Source organism: Perognathus longimembris, chromosome 1 (genome assembly GCF_023159225.1).
Source record: "Perognathus longimembris pacificus isolate PPM17 chromosome 1, ASM2315922v1, whole genome shotgun sequence".
In the NCBI taxonomy this organism is placed as follows: Eukaryota; Metazoa; Chordata; class Mammalia; order Rodentia; family Heteromyidae; genus Perognathus; species Perognathus longimembris.
In genome coordinates, this window is record NC_063161.1 from 75,953,506 (window position 1) to 75,972,701 (window position 19,196).

Below are 19,196 nucleotides of genomic sequence, written 5' to 3' on the forward strand. Positions count from 1 at the left end.
TTTTTTTTTTTTTGGCCAGTCCTGGGCCTTGGACTCAGGGCCTGAGCACCATCCCTGGCTTCTTCCCGCTCAAGGCTAGCACTCTGCCACCTGAGCCACAGCGCCCCTTCTGGCCGTTTTCCATATATGTGGTGCTGGGGAATCGAACCGAGAGCTTCATGTGTAGGAGTCAAGCACTGTTGCCACTAGGCCATACTCCCAGCCCTCATGACTACTTCTTAACAAGACACCGTTAAGAAAGTGAATAGGGAACCACTTTTTCTGTACAGGTGGAACCTGGGGCTCGTAGAACCTGGGAATTGTTAAGACCATAGTAGAATGATAAACACCAATAATAGACTTCCTAATGAAACAAAAATCCCTGATTCATGGCGCCTACCAATTTCCACAATGTCAATAATCCCACTGTGGCCAATTTGAAGTTGATCCTTCAAATTAAGAACTGGCTCTCGGGAGGAAGTATGGGCCAGCTGTGGCACACCTCTGGCTGTCATAGTCATAGATAATGCCAACTTCTATGCTCCAGGGGTGGTGTTCTCCAGGCATTTCTGCAAACACACAGAGGAGCAGTCATCACTGGAGGGTTCTGAAACTGCCTGTGTTGAAAACAAACAAATGAACAAGTGGGCCTGAAGTCTGCAGTTCTCTAGAAATCCAGATAAAGAATAAAATAGTAATTCCCATGAGCACCAGTCTTCAGAGACCTATATCCAGAATATCTACTTTATATCAGCCATTGCAAGAAATACTTAAGGGCTGGATCCCAGTGGCTCATGCTTGTAATCCTAGCTACTCAGGAGGCTGGAATCTGAAGATTATGGTTCAAAATCAGCCCAGGCAGGAAAGTCGGGAAGTTCATGAGACTCTTATCTCCAATTAATCACCCTAATACTGGAAGTGGTGCTGTGGCTCAAGTAGTAGAGTGCCAGACTTGAGCTGAAGAGCTCAGGAACAGTGCCCTAGGCCTAGAGTTCAAGCCCCACCACCAACGACAAAAAAAAAAGTACTTAAGGTTCAAATGATTGAGAAACTCAAGAGTCTAGAGCAAAACAAGTGTATTAGCACCTGAATCATGACTCCAGTTCTTTTGCTTTTAGGGTTTTTAGGAGAAGGATTTTTGTTTTGTTTTGTTTTGTTTTTTAGATAGTGTTTCTTGCATTTGCCCAGGCCAGCCTCAGACTGTTGTGCCAAGTCGCAAGACCACCCCCTAGAAGACCACTGAGATTCAGACACTCCGAAATGCCCAAAAGGCTACAAAAACAAAACAATTAATACAAAAGGAGGAAAACACACAGGCCTAAGAAAAGCTACGAGTTGGAGATCTCCCAAGCTGGCCCACAACCTCCTACAAGGGTGCAGAAGGAATGGACCCGAGTTGGCCACAACCTCCTGCAAGAAGGAGTGGACCCGAGTTGGCCCACAACCTCCTGCCAGATAAGCAGAAGGAGCAGACCCAAGTACAAGGTGGGCGGGTTGAGTCTCGTTTAGGAGACCCTCCTGGTCAGTTCCGGCCAAAAACCAAACTGACTCGAGCCCTACAAGTATAAGCAAAAGCAAAACAGACAGACAAATTAAAGGACAAGACAAATTATCCATAGCTCTGATCAGATGTTCAGTCCAAAAGGCTACAAAAAACAAACAATTAATACAAAAGGAGGAAAACACACAGGCCTAAGAAAAGCTACGAGTTGGAGATCTCCCAAGCTGGCCCACAACCTCCTACAAGGGTGCAGAAGGAATGGACCCGAGTTGGCCCACAACCTCCTGCAAGAAGGAGTGGACCCGAGTTGGCCCACAACCTCCTGCAAGGGTGCAGAAGGAGTGGACCCGAGTTGGCCCACAACCTCCTGCAAGGGTGCAGAAGGAGTGGACCCGAGTACAAGGTGGGCAGGTTGAGTCTCGTTTAGGAGGCCCTCCTGGTCAGTTCCGCCCAAAAACCAAACTGACTCACGCCCTACAAGTATAAGCAAAAGCAAAACAGACAAACAGACAAATTACAGGACAAGACAAATGAACAGCGCTGTTTTCTTACCTTCGGAGTCTGGGATCTCGGGGTCTCTGGGGCTATCCCGGACGAGCCCCCAAATGTTGTGCCAAGTTACAAGACCACCCCCAAGAAGACCACCGAGATTCAGACACTCCAAAATGCAAAAGCAAGGCAAGGCTTTCTTTAACGAGCTGCCAACTTGGGCCTCGTCCTACCCACCGACACAGCGGAGGTTAGGAGGAAGCCCCGAGCTGTGAATACACAGGGCTTATAAAGGCAAAGAACAAGGTTACAACAATCAGCTGTGCAAGCAAGATTAGAACACAGGTACAAATCTGATTGGCTCAGGGTTCAATTCTAAAATGGGGTTCACGTGGTGGGGCCTGACTTCAAAGTCTGGCACCTCACAGACCATAACCTATTACTTCTTGAGTTGGAAATCACAAGTACGCACCATCCAGACAGCTCAATTATGTTATTTCTAAAGATGGATTTCTTTCTCCTTTTTTTTTTTTTGTTGGCGGTGGTCATGGGGCTTTAACTCTGGGCCTAGGTGCTGTCCCTGAGCTCTTCAGCTCAAGGCTAGCCCTCTACCACTTGAGCCACAGTGCCACTTCCAGTTTTCTAGTGGTTAATTGGAAATAAGAGTCTCATGGACTTTTCTGCTTGAGCTAGCTTTGAACTGCTATAATCAGATTTCAACCTCTTGAGTAGCTAGGATTACAGGTGTGAGCCACTGGGACCCAGTTTAAAATTATTTTATTTATTTTCTGTTTATGTGATACTGAGAAACAAACCCAGGGCTTCATGCATGCTAGGCAAGCACTCTACCACTAAGCCACATTCCCAGCCTAAAGATGGATTTACTAGAGTTGGGAAATAAATCAGAATCTGGAAAAGTTTTATGTCTTGAGCTCATGACACCTTGTCTTTGCAGAAAGGAATTTTTGCCCTTTGTCTTCTGCTCACCTGTGCTCCCCCTGCTGGTGGGTCTGGTAAAATCCATGAGTATCTCTGCCTAGCCCTGCCTTGCAGGGTAGCTTGTCCTTAGTCCTGTTTGTTGTTTGCTTTTTTCCCTAGCAGAAGACAACTGTGGTTTCTCATTCCACCTGGGACTGGCAGTATAGGGAAACCCACCTGGCCCTGGGCCTAGTTACCTTCTCCAAACTGCTGTTCTGCTTTGATTTAGGTTGTACTGGGATCTGAGTTCACAGCCTCTAAATTGCTAGACAAGTGCTCTACCACGTGAGCCACACCTTCAGCCTTTCTTGGTTTAGTTATTTTGCAGATCAGGTTTGTGCTTTTTGGAGGGCTGGCCATCGACCATGATCTTTTTACCTCTGCCTCTGGTGTAGCTGGGATTATAGGTATGAACTATCATACCCGGCCCCAATCCATTACTGTGAAGATCCTACTGTGAAGATCCTGTACCTGCCTCTCAAAGGCCTACAAAATGAGGAAAGGGAGGGAAGGAGTGTCAACCACTTCCCAAAGTTCCCTCCCCTGCAGGCTACAACTAGTTCCCAAATCTGCAGGATGCAACCTCTAACCTCTCCCCCATACCCTCTGTAATCTTCCCAAAGAGCCTGCAACAAACAGGAGGTATTCAATTGTGTTCATGGCTATTGTTTGTGTGGGGATAGGAAGACAGATGGCTAGAAAGCCTCTCCCACTGCTGAGCCCTGGGAGTTAATAACATACCCAAGCATCACCCTCAGGCAGAGTGGACAATTCCTGGCTAGAAAAAGGACTCCCCCCATGGGAAAAGACTCTCAGCAGCATTTGCACCAGCAGCGGTCTCAGAGGAAAAATGTGGGTAGCTCTGTCTTCTGGTGGCAGCATGAAGAACTGGACCACAAGCACATGTTACTCCCAGAATTTCACTGATCTGTCAGGGATCTGGGACACTGATCCATATAAGTGCCTTGTGGGTTTGCAGTCTGATAAGGAGAAGAGGCAAAGCTTCTGTGTAAAACAATTCATGCTTTGTCTGGGATGTAACTCAGTGGCAAAGCGCTTGCCTAGCAAGTGCAACATCCTGGGTTCGATCCTCAGTACCAAAAAAGAAAAAAACAAAAACAAAAACAATTCATGATTTAAGGGAAACAAGGCACATATGGAGGCCACAAGAGAGGGGTCACCTGAAAGCCTGTCAAGCTGCCCTATAAGATACATAATTGGTAGATTTGAGGGTAGTCTCTGGGCTCTGGACAGGGACCAAACTCTTGTGGCTGGGCTTTGTCACTGGTGACTCACTGGGCTTCAGAGCTGAGCTCCTCTTAAGTCCTGCCTCTCCACTGCAGGCTCTAAGTGGTAGACTGGGGATTCCAGTCTGACCTTGGAATTAGGACCTCTGGGCTGGTCACTCTCAGTGGCCTAGGCTCACCTAGATTCAAACTCAAGAGTTTGGGTTGGGCTCCTGGGGTCCTATTTTGTTGATTCTGACCGTAAGGTTACTGCCAGGTTCTAGGCACAAGTTCTCTTGGGCTGAGAGAACCTGGGAGGGAAGAGATGGGAACGGAGTGATGGTTTAAATACAAAGCATGGGAAATGCTGAGGCAGGCTAGTGTGGCCTGTGCTTGATGAGGACAGTTCTCTACCTCAGCCAATCCATCCTGAAGACAGTCATCCATCAATGTGTCTGTGCTGAGTGAGAATTGGTATCCCCAAAGCCACATGGGGAGTTCCCATGATTGTTCTTCCTCCTCAGGACCTGTCCCCAGGATCCATGAGCACCAGGAAAGCACAGCTTGGGAAAGAAGGATATCACTCTCACCAATGCCAAAGCCAGAGACCAAACCCAAAGCAGACAAATTAGAGAGGGAATTGCAGAGTCGGGAACAATATTAAGGAGACCTCCTCCACCTCCTGCTGTTACCCACCTCATTTGAGCTTGAGCCTAATTTATGTTCCTGTCATTCATTTTGTTTTGTTTTTCTTTTAGTTTGTATTAATGGCACCAAGAGACAGGTCAGGTTGCACTAGAGAAAAGTCCAGAGCTCTTGGAAGGTTGAGGCTGAGGCTGCTGCCCCCTCCTCTGGGAAGCCTGGCAAGGAACCCAAGGATACAGCAGATAACCCATAGGTCAGAAGTGACTGCCTAGCAAGAAGTTCAGACCTCAGTAGGTAGGATGACAGGTATGTACTGCTGCACCCAGCCATTGGTTGAGATAGAGTCACATAAATTTATGCCTGAGTCAGACTCAAACCCTTTAATCTCTGCATCTCAAGTAGCTAGAGTTTTTTGCTGGTTCATTGGAGATAAGAGTCTCACAGACTTTCCTGCCTGAACTAGCTTTGAACTATGATCCTCAGATCTCAGCCTCCTGAGTAGCTAGAATTATAGCCATGAGCCACTGGTGCCCAGCTTGATCATGTCATTTTGATCTTTGATTTGGTTAACATGGTGTTTCCCATTGGCTGAGCTGCAAATATCAAACCATCCTTGCATTCTGGGCATAAATCCCACTTGGTGGTGATATAGGATCCTTCCATTGAATGTTCATTTGTGAGCATCCACTGAGAATTTTGTGGAGCTTTTTGCATCTGTTTTCATCAGGAACATGGCTTCTAGCTTTCCTTCCCTCTGGTGTCATTGTCTGACTTGGTGTTAGGATGATGGTAGCCTAATAAAAAGGAGTTTGGAAGTGTTCTTCCTTCTTATACTTGTGGGAAGAAACTAAGAAAGGTCAGTAGTAATTCCTTTTTGGTTGTTTGGTAGAATTTTCTGGCAAAGCCATCTGGTTCTGGACTTCTCTCTGTTGGAAGGTTTTTAATTACTGAATTAATCTTATTTTTATTGATCTGTTCTGGTTTTCTATTTCTTCCAGATCCAGACTTGGCAGGTCATATATAGTAATTTATCTATTTCTCCTAGGTTATCCAGTTTATTAGCACAAAATTGTTCACAATATACATCTGAAATAACATGGTGAAGTCTCTTGGTGCCATTAGTACAAAATAAAAGAAAAACAAAACAAAACAAATGACAGGAACATAAAGTAGGCTCAAGCTCAAATGAGGTGGGTATGAGCAGGAGAAGGAGGATTAACAAAGAGGATGAAAGAGCATAAAATTGTTGATATAGTTACAAGTATAAAAACAGAATAATAAAACCTGCTGACATTGTTTTATGAAGAATGAGGGGCCTGGTGCCAGTGGCTCATGCTTATAGTCCTATCAACTCAGGAAACTGAGATCTGAGGATCACAGTTCAAAGCCAGCCCTGGCAGGAAAGTCTGCGAGACCCTTATCTCCAATTAACTACCCAAAATGCTGGATGTCGAGCTGTTGACTCAAGTGGTAGAGCACTAGCCTTGAGCAGAATAGTTCAGGGACAGTGCCCAGGACCTAAGTTCAAAGACCAGGACTAGAAAAATAGAACAAGAACAAGAAAGAGTAGGAAGAGGAGGAGGAGAAGGAGGAGGAAGAGGAGGAAGAGGAGGAGGAGGAGGAGGAGGAGGAGGAGGAGGAGGAGGAGGAGGAGGAACTTGTATAACTATAATATATGCTAATAAAGATGTTTATAATAGTCCTTTATGATCCTCTTTTAAGGTATCTGTTGTAATGTCCCCTCTTTTTTCCTTAAAAATTATTATTATAAAGGTAATGTGCAGAGGGTTACAGTTACATAAGTAAGGTAATGAGTACATTTCTTTTTGGACAATGTCACCCCTTCCCTCATGCTCTTCCAGTATTTCCCTCCTGTCCCCACTCACAAGTTGTGTGGTTTATTTTCAGCATAGTGTCTAATGAGTACTATGGCGACCTCATTATTCTATTTGTCCCTCCATTTCCAAAGACAGATAAACAGGACTGGGAATATGGCCTAGCGGTAAAGTGTTCGTCTCGTATGCATGAAGCCCTAGGTTCGATTCCTCAGCACCACATATACATAGAAAAAGCCAGAAGTGGCGCTGTGGCTCAAGTGGCAGAGTGCTACCCTTGAGCAAAAATAAGCCAGGGACAGTGCTCAGGCCCTGAGTTCAAGACCCAGGACTGGCAACCAAAACAAAAACAAACAAATGTTTCTCCAAAGACAGATAAACAAACAAACAAGACAAAAGGAAAAAAAAAAACAGTAATAAAAAAAACCTCTTGTTTCCTCCTTTTGCTTCTGACTTTATTTGTTTGAGCCTTCTCTCATTTTTCCTAGTTCATTGAGTTAGGGGTTTGTCATTGTCATATCTTGTCAAAAATCTAAACTGTAGTTTTTATTTTTTTCATTGTTTTTCTATTCCCTCTCACTTTCTTCCTCTTCCTCCCCATCTTTCTTCTTGTATTGGGGTTCAAACCTTGGGCCTCACACTTGCCAGGCAGGTGCTCTACCACTTGAACCATACCACCAGTCCTTTTTTTGTCTTGGTTATTTTCAAGGTAAGGTCTTCCTTTATGCCTTCAATTCTCCTACTTGTGCTTCCTGTGTTGCTGAGGATGCCAGGCATATGCCACTATATCCAGCCATCATGCAGCCTCTATAGGCTGGGCTAACAGGCATGCACCGTTGCTCTTGCTTATTGAGACGGAGTCTTTCAAAATTTTCTGCCCATGTTGGCCTCAAACCAAGGTCCCCAGCTTCTCAGGGTGACAGTGCAAAAAGAATTTTTGGTCTGTAATCCCAGGTACTAAGATGGCTGAAATATGAGGCATGCAGCTCAAAACCAGTGGGGCAGGAATGTCTGTGAGACTCTTCTCTCCAATTAACCAGCAAAAAATCCCAGACGTAATGCCAGCCTTGAGTGAAAAATCCAAGCCAGAACATTAGGCCATGTTCAAGCCCCCATACTAGCACACAAAACAAAACAAAATGAAACAAAACAAAAAGTGTATATTACTTAGAATTACTTTTCAGATAAGTCATGGATCTCCTTTTCTTTGGGGCCAATAAGTGGAAATTTATTGTTTTCCTTAAGTGGTGGCACGATTTCCGAGTTTCTAATGTGTTGGGCTGTAAATTGCCGGGCTTAGCTCTATCCCTCCCCAACACGTGGGGAGGGGTCCTGGGCTTATCTATCTATTCTGCGGGGGATCCATACCTACTCTCTCACGTCCCCCCCGGACAGTAGGGTTCTGACGCGGGAGCGGGGTCCCAGATGCCTTGGTTCGCGTGTGGGTGCGAGAACCCCTTGCCTGCCAGCCCAAGGAAGACACAGGCGCGTGGGGTCTCGGAGAAAACCTCTAGGGCTTCTGTTTATTCAAATGAGGAGCCAACCCAGATATACCCTCGAGGGCGGGCACAAGAGAGGGATTTCAGATTGGTCACAGAGGGCTGTCCATCAAGTGATGTCAGGGAACCTCCTTTGGGGGCAGAGGCCCAGCCACCCAAGGATGGGCCCTTGGGGTACCCCTCCATTATACACGTGCTCGCCCCAGGAGCAGGGCTTCTCTTCCTGTTAAAGGCAGGAAGGGGAGGGGCAGGCCAAGGTCAGCTGTGGCCCCTTAAAGGCACAGCTGACCCCAACACTAATGGTCTTAGACTAGGTCTATGCATTTGAAGAAATAGGATTTACAGATTTTATTGACTGACTTCTGGATGTAGACTTTGACCTGCAGGTGGACATGGCAGTGCTGACTGGGTGTGTGGAAGTCATTATGGCCCAGGACCCAAGGATAGGAGGGGGAATATATGGTGGCTTCAGCTCCTAGAAGATATGGTGGGTGTGGAGTCAGAGACTTCAGAAGCTGGAGTCCAAGACAGTGAGGTCCATGGAGACCTTGGCCATGAAGGCAGTGGGTATTTGGGGCTGCAGTAAGGGCTGGTTGAGATCTTCCTTCTCCCTTTTGTCCTGCAAAGGAATTTGTAGCCAAGGAGAGCCTCTCATCCCCAAGCTCTGCAGGCCTTGGAAACCAGATGACATTGGAACAATTTAAATATATTCTTCCTATGCAATTTGATGAAGCGATTCTCAGATTCCAGGTTGTATGGGGGGGGGGGGGCATCATAATGTTTTATTTAGACTCCAGAGCTCTACCAGAGCTATTTTAGTTCATTGATTGCTTCTAGATCATTGCTTTCTGTGAGGGTTCAAAGGTGTAAGACCTCTTAGTTTGTCATCTCAATGATATGACCCCAAGTTTGACATTATCAGTATCCTGGCCACTCCTTGGTTCAAATTTTGGAAAAATGGTGGATAAAGTAGCAACTCTTCTATCCTTCCCCCAAGCGGATGCTATCAAAGTGCTTTGAATAGGTCATCCCCTGGGTTCCTGGCTCTTACTACAGTTTTGATCTCACTACAGGAAAATGGTGTGCTCTCCTTGTCCTGTCCTCCAGAAATTTCCAACTCCCCCAGGATAGCACAGCTATGATTTCCCCTTGCTCTCCACTCCTTGTCTCTCCACAGCCCCAACCTTCTGAGACAAGCAAGATGACACAATGAAGGCTAGAGCTTACTAACAAGACCCTGGGGTTTTGAATCCAGCCAGACCCTTAAGTGGGCCCTGGGAAACCTATTAGCTATCTCTTTCCTTACTGAACGGAAGAATCACATCCTTATTGGGAAGGGAGTCTGGAAACATCAGGGGAAACAAGAGTATAGACATAGCACAGTCAATTTGGACTCATTTTCTACAAAACCCTTCTGCAATTGATTCTGTGATTTTATTATATTTGTTCAGGAAGGGATTGTGTTTACTCGGGACCTTGAAGGACAAGTAAAGTTCCAGGTGGGCAAAGTTGGATATTTTGGTATTGGAGATGCATGTGGAAGGATCCAAGAAAAAAAAATGGGTGGCTGCTGTATTGCTTGAGGTACACTATAGCCAGGGGGAGATCACAGAACTTTGGTGGGTTCAAGTTGTGGTGGACAATTGGGACTTGAACTTCTAACTGGGATCCAAAGGACCTCCTGAATATGGACTTGATCTCTTCCTACACCAGGATTCATTTATTAGAACTTGTTTTCCCTCTAGAATAGATGGTGGACAGTGGGCCGGGCGGGGCAATAATTAGTAGTTCAAAAAGAGGGGCTGGGAATATGGCCTAGTGGCAAGAGTGCTTGCCTCCTACACATGAAGCTCTCGGTTCGATTCCCCAGCACCACATATATGGAAAACGGCCAGAAGGGGCGCTGTGGCTCAGGTGGCAGAGTGCTAGCCTTGAGCAGGAAGAAGCCAGGGATGGTGCTCAGGCCCTGAGTCCAAGGCCCAGGACTGGCCAAAAAAAAAAAAAAAAAGAGGGGTAGTATTCAGGATATGATAGTCTAGAATTTGGATATATTCTATACTCCAAATGGTGCAGTGGTTTATGTCTGTAATCCTAGCTACTAAGGAGGAAGATCGTAGTTGGGAGGACAGGGGTTCAAGGTCAGCCCAGGAGAAAAACATTCATAAGGACCCATTTCAACCAATAAAAAGTTGAGTGTAGTAACACGTGCCTTTCAACCCAGCTACACTGGAAGCATAAATAGGAAGACGACAGTCCAGCCATCCTGGGAAAAAAGCAAGACTATCAGAAAGATAACAGTAAAAAGGCCTAGGGATTGGGCTCAAGTCATAGAGGACCTACCTAGCAAGTCAAGGATCTGAGTTCAAGCCCCACAACCACCAAAATAATATTCCATATTCCGGTCTTTTCCCTCAAGGAGCAAAAGAAGGCATGGCTCTTTGTGGGTAGTAAGTGCTATGGGTCAAAATCCAAAGTTGCTGGCAAAATTTAGCGAATGAAACCCATTCTGTAAGACAGGCATCTGAGCTTCAGAAGCCGGGGTGGAAGATTATTATTTCTTCTTCTTCTTCTTCTCCTTCTCCTTCTCCTTCTCCTTCTCCTTCTCCTTCTCCTTCTCCTTCTCCTTCTCCTTCTCCTTCTCCTTCTCCTTCTCCTTCTTCTTCTTCTTCTTCTTCTTTCTTCTTCTTCTTCTTCTTCTTCTTCTTCTTCTTCTTCTTCCTCCTCCTCCTCCTCCTCCTCCTCCTCCTCCTCCTCCTCCTTCTCTTCCTTCTTTCTCTCTCTCTCTCTCTCTCTCTCTTTGCTTCTCTCCCATCCTCATCCCACCTCTATCACCAGAAGCTAAAAGTGCTTAGTCAAGTACAGCAGGCCTCCAGCCCTTACCTGTCTGCAGTTGCCTGTCAGCCAACACGCACCTGCCCAAGCAGACTCTGCTGCTTCCTTTCTCGGGGTCTTCACCTCTTCATCTCTATGTGTGCTGTGGCATCTGCTTCTCGCATCTTTGTTCCCTTGTGCTTTTCCCCTCCTGAGATGGAGACAGATAAGTCCAAAGAGAAGCAGGGTCCCTTACCTCTCCTATATGTGTGGACAGGTCACAGTGTAATCTCCTTTATCTCTCTTTGGGTCTCAGCTCCTCTTCTATAAATTAATGATAATGCCTACTACACAGTTTGTGTGTGGCGGGAGAGTAAGGATAGATATAAGGATTGGGGTTTGAATTCAGGGTCTTGTGCTTGCTAGGTAAATAGTCTGCCACTTGAGCTGCACCACCAGCCCTTTTCTACTTTAGTTATTTGTCAAATGGGCTCTCACATTTTTCCCCCATAGCCAGTCTCAGACCACCTATGCCTCCTGTGCAGCTCAGATGACACTCAGCTTGTTTCTTGAGATAGAGTCTTGCTGACATTTTCCTGGGCTGGCCTCAAACTGTGATCTTCCCAATCTCTGCCTCCCAAGTCTCTGGGATTACAGGCATGAGCCTCTGTGTCTAGTATGTATTAAATAATATTCCTGTAGTTTGTTGGGAATACCATTTGCACGTTGGACAAAAGCTGGGCAAACAAGAATAATAGTACTGGAGTAATAGCAAGGCAACAGTTGAAGCTGTTTCCATTCTGTCATCTGTTTGTAGGGAATGTGGGGACAGTGGCAATGGTGAGGAGTGAGGTTAGAGACAACATCAGCAGCCAGGAGAGCCTGGAAAAGGAGCTAGGGGCTAGGGTGGGGATGGAAGACTAGGAAGCCTTAAAGGATCCATCTTGGCACAAGAGAGCAGCAGGTGAGGGGCTTCTGGTGTATTGCAAAGCTCTGCCCCACCACACACACACCATGGCTTCCTCTTCTCTCTGTCTCTCACTGTAGACTTCACCTCTCAGTGGGCATCCAGAGATTTCATGGAAATGATTTAGCATATAGTAAACAGGAAGCAAAGAAAAAGGACTAAATGCATTGTGATATTTTGGAGATTTTTTAATGTTTCACTAATATTTTCTCCTACTGTATCCTTTTTGTGGTTAAACAATAATATATGCCATATATTTATATTTATATCACCGTGTGTGTGTGTGTGTGTGTGTGTGTGTGTGTGTGTGTGCGCCAGTACTAGGGGCTTGAACTCAGGGCCTTGACCCTCACTTGGTTTTTTCACTCACAGCTGGTATCACCTGAGCCACAGCTTCACTTCCAGCGTTTTGCTGGTTACTTGGAAGTAAGAGTTTCTCAGATTTGTCTGCTTGGGCTGGCTTTGAACAGTAATCCTCAGATTTCAGCCTCCTGAGTAGCTAAAATTATGGGTATGAACCACTGGCACCCAGATAATCATATATTTGAAAATGAATTAGAAAAGATTATACACTAGAAGAAGATGAAATTCACATTTATTTTTGTTTTGTTTTGTTTTCTGATGTTGGGGCTTGAACCCAGGCACTAACCCTCAGCATTTTTCTTTTGTTCAAGCCTGGTGCTGTACCAGTTGAACCACAGCTTTTTTTTTCTGGCTTCTTTGTGCTGGTTAATAAGAGATAAGAGTCTCATGGACTTTCCAGCCTGGGCTGACTTGGAGCCACGATCCTCAGATCTCAGCCTCCTAAGTTAGGATTATAATCATGAGCCACGGGGTGGGTACTCAGCCTCATTCTATTTTCATGCATGCATTTGGATACCTTGTTTATTTACACACACATGCGCGCACGCGGAGTTCTTCTCATCTTGGTATTTGCTTATTCCTCAGTATTTCCTAACTGCAGATTGCCTTCTGACACGGGTCTACTGCCTGGGATTGAAGGACTGACAGCCATTAGTGAAGTGCAGGGACTTCTCCTTAGATGTGTGTGGACTCAGTGCTCCTATTTGTTCTACTTGTGTCAGCCAGCATCCAAGAACAAAAGGTGGGTTCCTGCTACCAGCACACAGGAACACTAGATTTAGGGGTGCTTTTAGGGACCATAGAGCTTGGATCCTCGATCAAAGAGAACAGATGAGACATTTGAGACCCAAGGAAAAAATAGGTGACCTGAGCCATGTCACTCGCCACAGGACTAAAGCTCAGTCCCTGACCCAGCCCCAGATTCCTCTGCTACCTATGGCTGCCTCAGACTGCGTCCTGGGACATAGCACACAACATGCACACACATACACAGGCACCGAGCCACCAAGAACCTGCTGGTGATGACACTGGGGTCCAATCCCTTCTAAAGTCCATTTAATAGCCTCAGCCATGTTATTTCTGGGTTTAGGGCTGCCTTGCCAACTTCCTGTTCTGTATTCAACTAGTACCTCACATTCCTTTATGGGTTGTTGAAACATCAAAAGACCCTTTGAATTTTTATTTATTTTTTTGCCAGTCCTGGGCCTTGGACTCAGGGCCTGAGCACTGTCCCTGGCTTCTTTTTCCTCAAGGCTAGCACTCTGCCACTTGAGCCACAGCGCCACTTCTGGCCGTTTTCTACATATGTGGTGCTGGGGAATCGAACCCAGGGCTTCATGGATAGGAGGCAAGCACTCTTGCCACTAGGCCATATTCCCAGCCCCCTTTGAATTTATTTTGTTTTGGTTTCATTTTTTCAGTGTTAGGTAGCAAAGCCAGCACTCTACCCTGAGTACATCTTCAATACCCCTCAAATGTCTTTTAAATTTTTCTGTATGGCCAGCACTGGGATTTGAACTCAGGGCCTTGGCTTTTTTGCTCCAGTGGTAGGCTGTGCTCCACTACTTGAGCCACAGTTCCACTTCTGGCTTTTGGCAGTTAATTAGATATAAGAAACTCACAAACTCCTGCCTGTGCTGGCTGTGAACCTTGATCTTCAGATTTCATCCCCTGAGTAGCTAGGATTACAGGCATGAACCATGTGCACCTGGCTATCTTTTATTTAAGAAACAGTGGTTAGCTTCATTTGGGTATAAAAGCAATAACCACAAACTCAACTTGTGTGTGTGAGTGTGTGTGTGTGTGTGTGTATGTGTGGTGTTGTACTGGTGCTGTGATTTGAGTTCCAAGCTTCACACTATCACTAGGCATTTTCTCTCACAGCTGATGTTCTACCACTTGAGCCATGCCTCCAGTCTGGCATTGTGCTGGTTAATTGGAAATAGAGTCTTACAGTCAAACTGCCATGATTGCCCTCGAATCATGATCATCAGACATGATCCACCAGTGCCTGGTTGACAAGCTCCACTTTTGATCATGCCACAAAAGAGCAGAACTGGAAGACACACAGCCTATTTAGTGTGCTGTCCTTCCTCAAGGGAAGGAGCAGATGGATGCAGCTCTCCTCTCCTAGTGGATGCTCAAGGCTCTCAGTGCAGGGGCTGACATTCAAGTTCTATACAAGGACCTTCGTGTGCTGCAAGCTTTCTAAGAGGAGAGAAACCATAGCTAAACATGAGGAAATGGCCCCGGTGGGGGGGGAGGGGATTTCTCCTCAGCCTGCTCCGAGGGTCTCATAGGCTGGATGGCAGGTGAAATACCTTGAAGGAGGCAATGATCCAACCTAGCCAGGTGAGGCTGGCTCCCTCCCTCCCTCCCATTCCTCTTCCTCCTCTCCTTCCTTTCTTTCCCATCTTCCCTCCCTCCTTCCCCTTCCTCCCTTCCTTTCTCCTCCCCTCCTTTCTTTCCCATCTTCCCTTCCTCCTTCCCCTTCCTTCCTTCCTTCCTCCTCTCCTCCTTCCTCCTTTCCTTCCTGCAATACTGGGGATCAAGCCCAGGACCTTGAACTTCCTGGGCAGGCACTGTAGTGCTGAACCACGCCCCTAGCCCTTTTTGGGATTAATTATTTTTTTGGATAGGAGCCTATGTTTTTGTCCTTGGGCCAATAGAAGGATGAAAGCACGGGCTGGCTGGTGTATAAAAAGAGACTTTGAAAACAACCAATGTAAAAAAGGGCTGGAGAAATGATTCAAGTGGTAAAGTACATGCCTAGAAAGTGCAATGCCCTGAGTTCAATCCCAGTCCTGCCCAAAAAAGGGGGGAGAGGGAGGAGTGAACTTTCCTCCTTGGAAACCTATTTCAGGTATTCCAGATAAACTTAAGAAATGTTGTGGGGAGAATAGTGTAGTGGTACATGCCTATGTTCCTAGGTACCAAGAGGCAGAGGATCGAAGGCTTGTCTAAGGACAAAAGCATAAGACCCTATCCAAAAAGAAATGAAAAAGGCAACTTTTAAAAGGGCTGGAGGTGGGCTGGGAATATGGCCTAGTGGTAGCGTGCTTGCCTCGTATATGTGAAGCTGGATGCGTGGTTCAGCAGTAGAGTGCCTACCTGGGAAGCTCAAGGTCCTGAGTGGTTTGCAAACAATGAAGACAAATACAACTCAAATCTTTGATTCCAGGAGACTGAGTTTTGTGGCCTTGCTGTAAGTGAAACTGTGGAATCGGAGGGTGACACCACATCTGCCTGGGGGACAGGACTCTTTGCTCGGGAAGTGGTGATCTGAGCACCACATTGGAGAATGTTTCCAGGTAGATAATATGGGGACTGAAGAGAATTCTAAGAAATGGGAACAGTATGTGCAAAAATAAGGTGCACATGGAAAGGCCCTCCCTCCCAATGGGGTCATTGTGCATAGAGGAGGCCAAAGATACTTGTCTTTCTGAGCTTTGTTTCTTCACTTACATGGAACATGGTTCTACCTATGTTGTCATGAATGACTGGAGTTCATTGTCTTTATGGCTATATAATGTTCCATTGTGTACACATGGCACATTGTCTTTATCTACTCATCAGTTAATGGACACTTATGGTTGCTTCCATTCCCTTGGCTCTTATAAACAGTGCTGTAATTGACATAATATGTCTCTTGACCATAATGATTTCATTTCTTTTTTGGCAGGACTGGAGTTTGAATTCAGTAGGCAGGCACTCTACCACTTGAGCCATACTCCCAGTCCTTTTTGCTTTTAGTTTGTTTTTCAGATAGGGTCTTGTGCTAACTTGATTTTATGATTGTACTACTTCTTCCTCCTAACTAACTGGGAATACAGGCAATGTGTCACCACATCAAGCCCTGATTTTATTCTTTTGGAAATACACTGTAGATAAGTTAGTTCTGTTTGCAATACAAAAGAAGAGAATGGAATGAAAGCAAACTTTGAAGGACCCCAATTCCACAGTGTGGATTAGTCCTGATAGCCAACAGGAAATAATTAAGTGAAAAACTGGGATCTGTTCTTGAGGAAAAGGCCACTGTAGTTGATGGTTTGCAAAGGTAAATAGGAAAGTCAAGCATGGTTATAAGTGCCTGTAACCCCATACCTTGGAAAGCTGAAGCTAGAGGATTGTAAGTTCAAGGCCAGCCTGTGCTAGAGTGAAACCCCTTCCCTCTTTTTTTTTCCAATATGGGCATTTGAATTTAGTACCTGACACTTGCTTTTTGCTCATTGGTTGGTGCTGTATGACCTGAGCCATTCCTCCAACCCCAACATTTGGTTATTTCTTTTGTCTTTTCTTCTTCTTCTTCTTCTTCTTCTTCTTCTTCTTCTTCTTCTTCTTCTTCTTCTTCTTCTTCTTCTTCTTCTTCTTCCTCCTCCTCCTCCTCCTCCTCCTCCTCCTCCTCCTCCTCCTCCTCCTCCTCCTCCTCCTCCTCCTCTTCTTCTTTTTATGAAAAAGTGATTGGGGGCTGGGCATATGGCCTAGTGGCAAGAGCACGTGCCTCATATATGTGAAGCCCTGGGTTCGATTCCTCAGCACCACATATATAGAAAATGGCCAGAAGTGGCACTGTGGCTCAAGTGGCAGAGTGCTAGCCTTGAGCAAAAAGAAGCCAGGGACAGTGCTCAGGCTCTGGGTCCAAACCCCTGGACTGGCACAAAAAAAAAAAGAAAGAAAAGTGATTGGAAAGAGGCTGAGCAGAAAGCAGAGCCCTGGTGGTTCATGCCTACAAACCTAGCTACTCAAGAGGCTGAGATCTGAGGATCTCAATTTGAAGCCAGACAGACAAGTCCAAGAGACTCTTAGGTCCAATTAACCAGCAAAAAGCCAGAGTGGAGCTTTGGCTCCAGTGGTAGAGCATCAGCCTTGAGAAAAAGAAGAAGAAAAAAAGAAAAGAAAACAATGGGAGAGCACTTTGACCCTGAGTTCAAACCCCAGTACTGACACACAGAGAGAGAGAGAGAGAGAGAGAGAGAGAGAGAGAGAGAGAGAGAGAGAACAAAGCAGTCTAGGGAAGGTGAGGAGGGGGTTGGTCTGTTTGTACAGAGCTGAAAAGCTGTGTCTCCCTGCAGGGGTGGCAGGGGCAGAGGGAGTCAGACAGACCTTTGTGAATGGAAGAGTCTAGTTCTATTCTATATGAGACACTTCATCTTCATGGTGTTATCTACAGGAAGGCCCAGCTCCGTCTCTCTGAACCTGCTGACTCTATGTGGCAGTTGTCCAGGAGGAACCTAAACCCCTCCAGCTGTCTTCCTGCCCTAGGAAGGCTCCTGGTCCTCAGAGCTACGAGTTGAAAAGAGGATGCTTGGCTCCTTAGGTATGGACCATGGGGGATTGAAAAAGGCTAGAGGCAGGCCAGGTAGTAAGGCTCATACTTGTAACCCTAGCTACTCAGGAGGTAGAAATTATGAGGCCTGTGTTTCAATGCTAGCTCAGGCAGAAAGTTGTTGAGACCTCATCCCAACCAATTAAAAACTCTGCAAAGTAGCATGTGCCCGCTATCCCAGCTACACAGGATGTGTAAATTGGAGGATCACTTTCCAAGCTAAAAACAAACAAACAAACAAAAAAACCAAACATGATTCTATCTAATAATGATAATAATGCCTATAATAAATTGGGCTGAGGGCATAATTCAGGTGGCAGAGTGAGGCCCTCAGTTCAAATCAAGAAGAAAACCCAGGGAAACTGAAGAAGCCAGGTCTGAAGGAGACATGGGGTTCCGGGGTGCACACGGGCCCAGCAGGAAGAGTGGATGGTGGAGGCATGTCAATTCCTAGAGGATGTTGGGACTCCAAGACCCTGGGCGGGGGGGGGGGGGTTATGGATAGGAGTGCAGGACGCCAGAGCAAGAACCTCAGATGGCTGATGTCATGTTCTGGGGCCCCGGAGGGAGGGCGGTAATACCGTGCTGCCTCTCTTCTAGGCCCCAACACCAGCTACTGGCCTGAGTCTAACTGGACATCCCCACAGGAGTTTGTTATCCTGGGCTTCTCTGGGTGGCCACAGGGCCTTCGCATGCTGCTCTTTGCCCTCCTGCTGCCACTCTACTTGGCCACCCTGGCGGGGAACCTGCTCATCCTGGGCCTAGCCCTGGCAGAGCCTTCCCTCCACACACCCATGTACTTCTTCCTGGGTGCACTGTCCACGGTGGAGGTGGCTTACACCCTGGTCCTCACCCCGCGAATGCTGGCTGGCTTCCTCCTGCCTCCAGGTGGCCAGGCTGTGGCCCCCTCCACCTGTGCTGCCCAGATGGGCCTTTTTGTAGCTCTGGGAGGCTCTGAGTGTCTATTGCTGGCAGCTATGGCCTTGGACCGCTACCTGGCCATCTGCCACCCACTCTACTACCCTCAGCTCATGACCACAGGGCTCTGCTGGGGCCTCCTGGCCTCCTGCTGTATGGGTGGCTCTGTCTTGGCCTTAGGTCTCACCACTGCCATATTCCAGCTGCCCTTCTGCCGAGGTGGTCTTGTCAACCATGTCTTCTGTGACCTCCCCGCGGTGCTGGTGCTGGCCTGTGGGAACAGGGACCTGCAGGAGCATGTGCTTCTGGTGGCCTGCCTGCTGCTGCTGGTGCTCCCGCTCATCCTCATCCTGCTATCCTACACCAGGGTGCTGGTGGTGATCCTGGGAGTGGGGGACACAGCCGGACGCCGCAAAGCCTTCAACACAGTGGCGTCCCACCTCACAGTAGCCGTCCTCCACTATGGCTGCGCCACGGCCATGTACGCCAGACCCCTGAGAAGCCGTTCCTTGGAGGAGGACAAATTGGTGTCGCTCATCTATATCAACCTCACACCACTGCTCTACCCGGCCATCTACACACTTCGCAATCGGGACATGCAGGGCGCCCTGCAACGGGTAGTCAGCCACAGGATGGGCCACGACACGGATCTCACCTAA

General features: G+C 46.8%; 1 protein-coding gene across 1 annotated transcript in view; it reads left to right on the forward strand.

Moving 5' to 3' along the window:
• Positions 1-19,196, forward strand: part of LOC125351164 (olfactory receptor 10AC1-like) — a 103,658-nt gene extending 84,462 nt beyond the window's left edge. Inside the window, exons 3-4 of the mRNA XM_048345878.1 lie at positions 17,556-17,610; positions 18,220-19,196. Of these exons, the coding sequence (XP_048201835.1) occupies positions 17,556-17,610; positions 18,220-19,196 (1,032 nt within the window). The remainder of the gene's footprint in view (positions 1-17,555; positions 17,611-18,219) is intronic.